Source organism: Callionymus lyra, chromosome 6, assembly GCF_982586985.1.
Source record: "Callionymus lyra chromosome 6, fCalLyr1.hap1.1, whole genome shotgun sequence".
NCBI classification, from domain to species: domain Eukaryota; kingdom Metazoa; phylum Chordata; class Actinopteri; order Syngnathiformes; family Callionymidae; genus Callionymus; species Callionymus lyra.
The window spans coordinates 24,194,138-24,203,271 of NC_141823.1; the positions used below are offsets into that span (position 1 = coordinate 24,194,138).

A 9,134-nucleotide genomic window follows, 5' to 3' on the forward strand; every position below is an offset into this window, starting at 1 on the left:
TATAAAGAGTTTGGTCTGCCAAGCATTTGTAGTCTGTCATCTGGGAGACAGACAGGAATCAGCTCAGGATGGCGGAGTAAGTCCACTTTTAAAAACTCTTTCAACAAAATAGAAAATTATTCAAGTATTTATCATCATCATCATCATCCTTCTTTCGTTTCTCTCTCTCAAGGAAAAAGATGACACTGAGCCGGAAGAACAATCTTAAGGTAAAAATATTGACCTATTGTTTCAATGTTATTGTGGATAAATCGGATGATTGAAACAATAATATACATTCAGCTTCAATCCAGGTGCTACTTTTAATTCATATTGATATTACTTGGTTTATGATAAATGTGTTCTTGTATAAAATAATAAAATATGGATAAATAATATTGGACTCCTAGATAAGAACCATTGATTTGTGATTTATGAGTTCATCATTCTGATGCTATTTAAATAAAATAGATCCAGAAAATGAAGTTTTTAATTTTAATACTTGTCTACTGTTTTTCTTCTCCTCAGAGTTTGCTGCTGCAGATCGGTGAGAAGCTCTTGGAGGAAGAGAGAGAGGAGAATGAGCAGGAAAAGATGAGGTATATGGAAGAGAACTGCCCATATCTCTCCCTCCCAGGCTCAATGCAAGAGTTGCAGGTAAACCATTAGCACACCGATAGATTCTCTATCAAAGAATACGAGCGAAGCTCTCACTGGGCTCAAGAGCTTGTTATGTCAGCTGGTGTCTGCAGCCAACACCAGCGACGGAAGAACCCACCTGTTCTCTCGGACCAACTGTGCCTCATTTGTTAAAAACATCAGACGCTCTTTGTGGTTTCCATAATGATTTAATAGATCATCTTTCTCTGCCAGGATCTGTGTCGGAAACTCCACAAGCAGATTGATCTGGTGGATGAAGAGAGATACGACATGGAGCTCAAGAGTAACAAGTCTGACAAAGAGGTAAATCCCCAAAACATCTCGTAAAATGTGTCTCTACGAGTTAAGAGTGATAGCGTTTTGATTGGTCAACGCCAAAAGAAGAATAACACCGATTTATTACAGATCGATGACCTGAAGTCGAAGGTACAAGATCTGAATGGGAAGTTTAAGAAGCCATCTCTGAAGAAGGTTCGGATGTCTGCTGAAGCCATGCTGGCTGCTCTTCTGGGCTCCAAACACAAAGTGTCCATGGACCTCAGAGCCAACTTGAAGCAGGTCAAGAAGGAAAACAAAGAAGAGGTACTTTTTTGCATGCTGGAATATAAATTCTTTCTGATCATGTTTGGTTCTTTTGAAGTCAGTCAGTACTGCGCTCCGTCTTTAAAAACCACATCAGACCGTTTCATTGCTTCTGTTTGCTCTTAGGAAAAGCCCGTGGGCGACTGGAGGAAGAATATTGAAGACAAATCTGGGATGGAAGGCAGAAAGAAGATGTTTGAAACAGATGCCTGAATCAAAGTACATGATTTGTTGTGGACCAGAGAAACTGTATTGTGTTATTTATGACGAGTCCAAGTTGTTGACGATGTTTTGCTAGAATTAAAAGAGTAAAAAAGGCTGTTCGTGTTTGTCTTTTTTGTAATTACATGTCATTCATATCTCAAACAAGAATCTACTATTTTTTTTTAATCATTTATCATCATTAAAACATGTCTAAATTTACATTAACAATTTTGGTGATTCATAAACACCCATATGCAAGGGTATATTTTTATACATTTGAATAATAAGTACAAATAGATCAATTAGTTTGTATTTTTGTATTTAACTTTTTTTTTTTATTGTTGTTTGTATATTGTTTTTGTTTTGTTTTTATCCCTCAGCGCTATACCCTTAAAGTATTATACGCGTTGAAGTGTCCTATGTCTTTTTAAATCTTTACAAAGATTTAATGTATTATTTTCATTATTATGATTGTAGGATAAACACATTTACAAACTGTAAAACTAAATTACAATTTCATGAAACAAATGTTCAACCTCTTGAAACAAATCACCAACTTGTGAAACAAATACAAAATACCAGACAACATAAGGTAAATAAACACTTTTTTTTCCAGACCTTCGGGTCACCTTGACCCTGCAAGGGTTAAGGAAATTTGTTTTACAAAATTGTACATTCGTTTTAGGGAACTTTAAATTTGTTTCAGGAAATTGCAATTTTTTTTTATTATTTGTTCAGCCACTGGCTGTATAATTAAAATACAAACTCTCAGGGGAGGTTTTTTTTGTTGATAATACTCAATTTTTTTAATTCAATAGAAAGACAACAACAAATAAAATTATACATAAGAAAACAACTAAAATTAACCCTGCAAAACACACGTGATTGAATAATAATATTCAATACTAACAAAAGCTAAATTTCAATATAAATAATAGAATTCAAGTATTCAATATAAACGAGTTCAACCTTTCAAAATAGAAGTTAATGAATACAATTCACAATCCTTAAAATATACAACCTTTCAATAAAAAAAAAAAAAAAAAATTACAGCTTTTATTTTATTTTATTGAACCATTCGATATTCTGGTGGCACGTATCCTCTTTAATACATACTTTTGATTAACTAAACTGTTCATTTTATTCAACAAACAAAAGTTAAGTAGAAATTCGGCATTTCCAACGACTGTAGCGACTTTCTGCCTGTAGATGGCAGCAAAACTTTAAATAGTTCCTTAAATGAGAGAAGAAAAACACTCGGTCATGTGACTTCATGAGACTTCCGCGTGAGCTGCTTCTGTTGTAGGCGTTCGAACAACAATCATCACCAGCAACAGAAGGCCAAAGAAGAAAAAAAACACTTATAAAACCAGCCTATATTTTGCTGAGATCGAAACTAGGACGCGGTTCGTCTCTTTCCCCCTCGAACATTCACCAAAATGACGGCCGCGGTATTTTTCGGCTGTACATTCATCGCTTTTGGGCCGGCGATCTCCCTGTTCCTGTTTACCATCGCCCGGGAGCCACTGAGAGTCATTTTCCTCATAGCTGGGTAAGATTTGTAAACACTCTTAAAATAGGTTTATTTATTGGTTACATTTGTTCTTATGATCAAATAATACATATGACTACCTTTGTGTGCGAGTAATCACAGCGTTTGATTTAGCTTAGCACGAGGCTAACTATTCATTGACTATTAATAGGTTCAGGATTTGATAAATATATAACAGTCCCTTTTCATTTAAATAACAAATATAACCCCTTTGTATGTGTACTGTAAATGTTTACAAAGTGAGCAATGTTTGCTTTATTTAAATTTAAATACATATGTTGTCTTTTTCCTTCCAGGGCTTTTTTCTGGCTTGTATCACTTCTGCTGTCATCACTGGTTTGGTTCATATCAGTGCAGATCAGTAATAAAGAAAGTGCAGCTCAGCAGAAAGGACTTCTCGTCTTTGGGGTGGTGCTGTCCGTCCTGCTGCAGGAAACCTTCCGCTTCGGCTACTACAAGTTGCTGAAGTAAGCCTGCAATGTATTTCAACTGCTGCAATGTGTCTTGCAGCTTTCTTCGAGAAGAAAAAAAAATGTTCTTGACTACAAGCTTGTTGATGTAATAGGACCCCGGTATAAAAACTAAAACAACCTTTCAATTGATTGATTGAGTAGAGAACTAAAATAACAAATTGAGTTAAGGTGTGATGGTTTACAAATAAACAATCAACCAACTTTATTTGAAAGAATGAGCATATTGAATTCCCAGTGAGTGCTCGTGCTCTCGTGTTTCATTTTGTTCATGTTGCTTCTCGGGGGTTATTGTCACAGGACGTATCGTCTTCCTTGTGTACGAAATATGTTTAGTTTTAACTGTGTCTTGACTCATGGAATCTTGTTAGATAATACATTTTCTTTTTATCCTTTTAACAGAAAGGCCAATGAAGGGCTCCTCACTCTCAGTCAGGAGGAGACCATGCCGATCTCCATACGACAACTGGCCTACGGTACATCTTCATTGTATTTTGAGATGTGTTGCTTGATTTGTTTTCTGTGATCAAAAATACATCTGCATAAGCTTGTTAGTTCTAACAAGTTATCATATGATTGACTGATCAGCTGTCCTTAACACATATTTTCTACATATTCTATTTTTCACTGAACTGTCTTTCAAGTAACCTAATGTTATTGTCGACTCAGTTTCGGGCCTTGGCTTCGGCTTCATGAGCGGAGCCTTCTCCGTGGTCAACATTTTGGCTGACTCTGTGGGACCTGGAACTGTTGGCATCCATGGAGACTCGCAGCACTACTTCCTGTCGTCAGGTAAAAGCCAGAGCAAAACTAAGTTTACTTTATATATAAACTTTCTCCTGTACGGGTATTACAATAGTGTAAACTTAAATATAACTTAAAGCAGCCAAGTAAGTTTGAAAATATGTTTTTTTGCTCCCTCAATGTCATTACAGTTTAGCTGTGATGTTGTTACAAGTAACTTAAGTAAGTCTCTCGACACAAAGAAGTGAAGAACGTTAAAATGATGACCAGAGGGTTCTACCTTACGAGGCATCATTGTTCAAAATCCATACAATGAATAGGAAATACATACAAATGGTAATTGCAATGCCTAAATGTGGCATCTAGTGCTGCTTTAGAAAAAAAATGTAAATATAAACTTATATTTAACTAACCATTATTTTAATGGTGTATCTTGACATGGCATTTTCACTGTAATTACAATGATGTTTTTATTTCAGCCTTCATGACCATGGCTATAATCCTCCTTCACATGTTCTGGGGTGTGGTCTTTTTCGATGCCTGTGAGAAGAAGCGTTGGTGGGCAGTTGGAGCTGTAGTTGCCAGCCATCTCCTCGTCTCCTGCCTGGTAAGTGATTTCACGAATACCGATAGAGATGGTCATTATAAACTTTAATTTCTAAATAAATGACCGTTTACATGTTGGCTTGAAACCCTCAATGTTGATTGTTTACGCAGATAAAAGTGCTGTGATGTTAAAATGTTCTTGATCGTCTTAAAATAAAATTATACTGTATGTACTCAATACTTTGGTGAGATGTGTATGTTGGAAATAATCATTAGAAATGGAATGTTTTCACTGAAACCATATCTTGCTTTTAATAACCAATATTTTGGGTTTGGCTCAAACCACTTAAAGATGCACACAATGCCTTGGTATTATGTTCCAGTTTAAATTTTTGCACTTGATATCATGCCATGTTAAAACCAATTTTACCTTTAAGCTATATGACCTTCAGTATTATGTTTTATGAAATGGTTAACATTTTTTCTTATTTATAATTCAAGGATTACCAAATGTACAGTTTAAACTAACACATTTTATCCTATCAGGTTTACCCTCCCCCAAAACATCCCGAACACAAGACATTCATAATAGCTGTAGTCATGTCATTGGGGGTACAACATGCAGGATAATATCTCAGTTTAAGATGAATTACTGATGAATACTAGGGGTGTAGGAAAACATCGATACAACTATGTATCGCAATATTTGTATTCCCGATACTGTATCCTGTTTCTTGCCAGGATTTTTTCACAGCGTAGGGGATCCTGTGCATGGCGCGACGAGCGCGCGCCTACAGCCCAATTCTGTAGGCAGAGTCCAGGGGTTTAGATAAGGAAAACTATGCAATATTTCCATTTTGTTTATTTCTGCGCTTCGATGCCCACACAGAGAAAAATATCACCACTAACGCTCAGTTTCGCGGGACTTGAGTTTCTCTCAAATGAGCTACATCAGTGAGAAGATTTTACATTCCTTTCCATAGATATGTAGGAATCTCGTGAACTACAGTACAATATACACCAAATCAATAATAAATCCCATCTCCTTGTACACGCACACAAAACGGTTAACAAATTACGCTCATTAGCATATGGCAAAGACAGACTGGTTCACAGACGCGATCTTATAAAAAACACTGATATGAGATGAAAAGTACTAACAATATGTTGCTTTAGCAAAGGGGATAGAAAGAGATGAGCAGCTGCTGAATGGATCACTAGTGTTTGAGTAGCGCTCATAAGTAAATCTTACTTCTGTGTATGTACTGAGCCGGGCAGACTCGTGGCCATAGCAACTGAGCCTAGCAAGCAGAGACGTAAACGACAATGAGACACAGAAGTACAAATTGACAACTTTATAGATCTTGTTTATCACAGATCAAATGATAATTTTTTAAATATAAAATAACTTTGAAAGTTAAGTAAAATGTTATTTCAAAGGTTAAATATATATTTAACATCAGCTTTTAAAGATGATGTTTGGATTTATTTTGGCTTTAAAACAGAGTTTAAAGTTAAACACTGACAGATACTTAATATTGCATGTTGCTCCAGGTTGTTAAAGACTGTTAATGCACTTCATTGTTTATTGTTAGTGTAAGTTTACATTGTTGTTAATATTTTAAGAAGCACTTTCCTACAAACACTTTCACATTTGATTAGAGAAAGTATTTGCTCAATTGTTTGTTGTAAAAGCCAGAAGAAGTGTTTTATCTTTAATGGAAACAATATAATGTTGTTACTATAGTATCGCAATATATCGTATCATCACACATCTATACGTATCGTATCGCATCGCCAGACTCTTGCTAATACACAGCCCTAATGAATACATGGACCCGCTGCTATCTACAAAAATCAATGCAACTATGGCTCAGAATTAAAAAAAAAAAAACGTTTTAAACATTTATTTTTGATCTACACAATAGATAAGTGTTTTCTGATTTTAATCTATCTGGTTGTTTTTTTTTCCTAATGAAAGTTGAACTGCTTTGTTCTAATCTTAATTTTGACTTATTTCTTTCTCCCTCTTCTTCAGACCTTCCAGAACCCACAGTACGTCTCCAGTCTTGTCCCCACTTACGTTATTTTGTTCCTGATGGGCGTCTGGGCTTTCTACTGTGCTGGCGGATCTCTCCGGAACCTCAAACTCTGTCTCACCTGCAAAGACAAAGACTTCCTTCTGGCCAATCACCGGCCCAGATAACGCAGCATGCTGACCCAGCATGGAGGACTTGATACCCAAAGATCACTTAACTCAGAGTGGACTCACACTAGCACGATGACATGAGTTTGTCTGCTCTCATCTTCTTTTTAGGGTCCAGACTTGGTGCATCGCTGATGTTACTTTTCTATCAACTTTCTTAAAATGCTCCTCAATTGAAGTCCTAACCTATCCTGTCCTCTTAGCAGCTTGTCTTTGACACTGTAGTTTTATACACATTCCCAGATGTCCACATCAAGCGACTCTGTCAAATTCATCAAAATAGAAAAGATCAACATTTTCTGTAAATATTTGCCAACATTCTTTAATGTGACTTTAACAATCTCATTCACGTAGTCTGACGCCGTTTTTGGTCCGACCTTCAACGTCATCAAGTGATCACAGATATTTCCAGCGTCTGTGATCCTGTTTTTTTAATTTATATTTCTAGATGGGACTCAACCATTTAAAATGTAAGTCATTCAACTGTAACATCTGGTGTCTCATTTTATCAATAAACCTTGTGCAGTCATGGTTGTGCCCAGCAGGAATATAGTGATGTGTTATTGCTTAAATAAACAATGATTTTACTTTTAAAGTTTTTATTAAATGGTGAAGTTGCTCAGTAGATCAAACTGTCTATCAAATTTTACACGCTGATAAATGGATGTGGGGTGACGAAGATTGCAGTTACATTTAGATTACTTACAGTCTTCAAGTTATATTAACTTCTTAACTATTAATGACAAAAGGTGAAATCATTTTTATCTGTTAAGTGCCTTATGCAGACCAGGGTTTACAAAGTGCTTAAACAGCAAAACAATACACTGTTAGAATACATACAAGCTTAAGAACTCTAAAAGGCCAAAACAACATAAGACAAACATAATAGCCCTAAGATAATTAAGAAAACACCTGCAAAAATAAACTGTTACATGAAGGAGTCAGTAGATCCATCAAACACAGAGGGAGAGGGAGAATGTTCCAAAGCTTGGGAGCAACAGCCTGGAAGGATTTCTCTCCTCTGGTCCTGAACCGTGTGCGTGGAACCATCAGTAGATTCTAATCCACAGACCTAAGAGCCAGAGTAAGGCCGGATAGATCTGAAAGTGCGAAGCACAATTTTGAAATGTATCCTGAAGGAAACGGGCATTCAGTGAAGAGTTTTAGGGATCAGGGAAATGTGAGTTCTTCTACTAGAGCAGTTCAGAATTCTCGCTGCGTCAACTGTGTTAACTTTCAGAAATATTTGTAGATCTGGTTCATAGTTTAACTCTGACCTCATGATGACTGCAAAAATACAGCACAAGGCCATGATATGGTCAAAAAACATTCTAGCTGAGAAGTAGACGATATTGTACAATGGATGCACATCCTCTGATCAGAAACAGACTCTTGCATGCTGGTATAAAGCTGAACGTTACCTCTGTTAGTCAAAGAACACAACATTTGAAAAGGTAAATCATCCACTTCTGCTTGGTGCCCAGGAGGACCAACATGTTTTGTTGGCTACAATCACAGTCACCACCTTTCTTTTTCTGATCCTATTTCTTTACTGTGTAATCCCAAACTATTTTCGTCATTTAATATATAGTCATATCTATATATTCTTGCGTATATCCTTTCACATTTTTAGTTATTGTATATAACAGAATCCAATGACAATAAACCTATCGAATTCGGTTCTATGTCCTTCTTCATGCTTCACCCTCAGTTACAAACATGTGGAGTTACTGCTGAATGGTTCAGAGATTACTGGACCAATCATCAGGGAACACTTTTCCCAACTACGGAACAAAAAAGTTTAAACTTCATAGAGTATGCATATGCACGCAACAAAAATAGAACCCTTTTATATAGCTATAGCAATGCCGGATGTCTTGAACGCTAAAACTGTCCAAATTCAAATTAAACTTGAAGAATTGACAGCAGAAGAGCAAGAAAATGTTTGTTGCAACACTCACGGCAATATATAGCATTACTGACATCACAGTAAATGGAAACAAACATTCACTGCCCATTTATTTACAAAAAAACCCCATATAAATACATAGGAAAATATAGGAAACCTGAAACAGCCTTTACCAATATTGTTTTTTTTCCAATAGCCAGCAATTTTTCATAAATTGTAAGTCTTATAGCAAGATGTCAAAGCTGACCAGTTAAATACATACTGATTTGTTTTTGTGTTACT

General features: G+C 36.1%; 2 protein-coding genes across 2 annotated transcripts; both read left to right on the forward strand.

The window, feature by feature from the left end:
- Positions 1-178: 178 nt before the first annotated feature.
- LOC148077657 (troponin I, fast skeletal muscle-like) lies at positions 179-1,648 on the forward strand. The gene is made up of 5 exons (XM_087794345.1): positions 179-209; positions 508-636; positions 853-942; positions 1,045-1,221; positions 1,348-1,648. Exons 1-5 carry the CDS (start codon positions 180-182, stop codon positions 1,432-1,434), a joined length of 513 nt encoding a protein of 170 aa, XP_087650471.1. The 5' UTR covers position 179; the 3' UTR covers positions 1,435-1,648.
- Positions 1,649-2,719: 1,071 nt separating this feature from the next.
- aph1b (aph-1B gamma-secretase subunit) lies at positions 2,720-7,538 on the forward strand. Its single transcript, XM_087794346.1, has 6 exons — positions 2,720-2,977; positions 3,274-3,444; positions 3,850-3,923; positions 4,117-4,239; positions 4,671-4,798; positions 6,776-7,538. Exons 1-6 carry the CDS (start codon positions 2,865-2,867, stop codon positions 6,941-6,943), a joined length of 777 nt encoding a protein of 258 aa, XP_087650472.1. The 5' UTR covers positions 2,720-2,864; the 3' UTR covers positions 6,944-7,538.
- Positions 7,539-9,134: the final 1,596 nt, after the last annotated feature.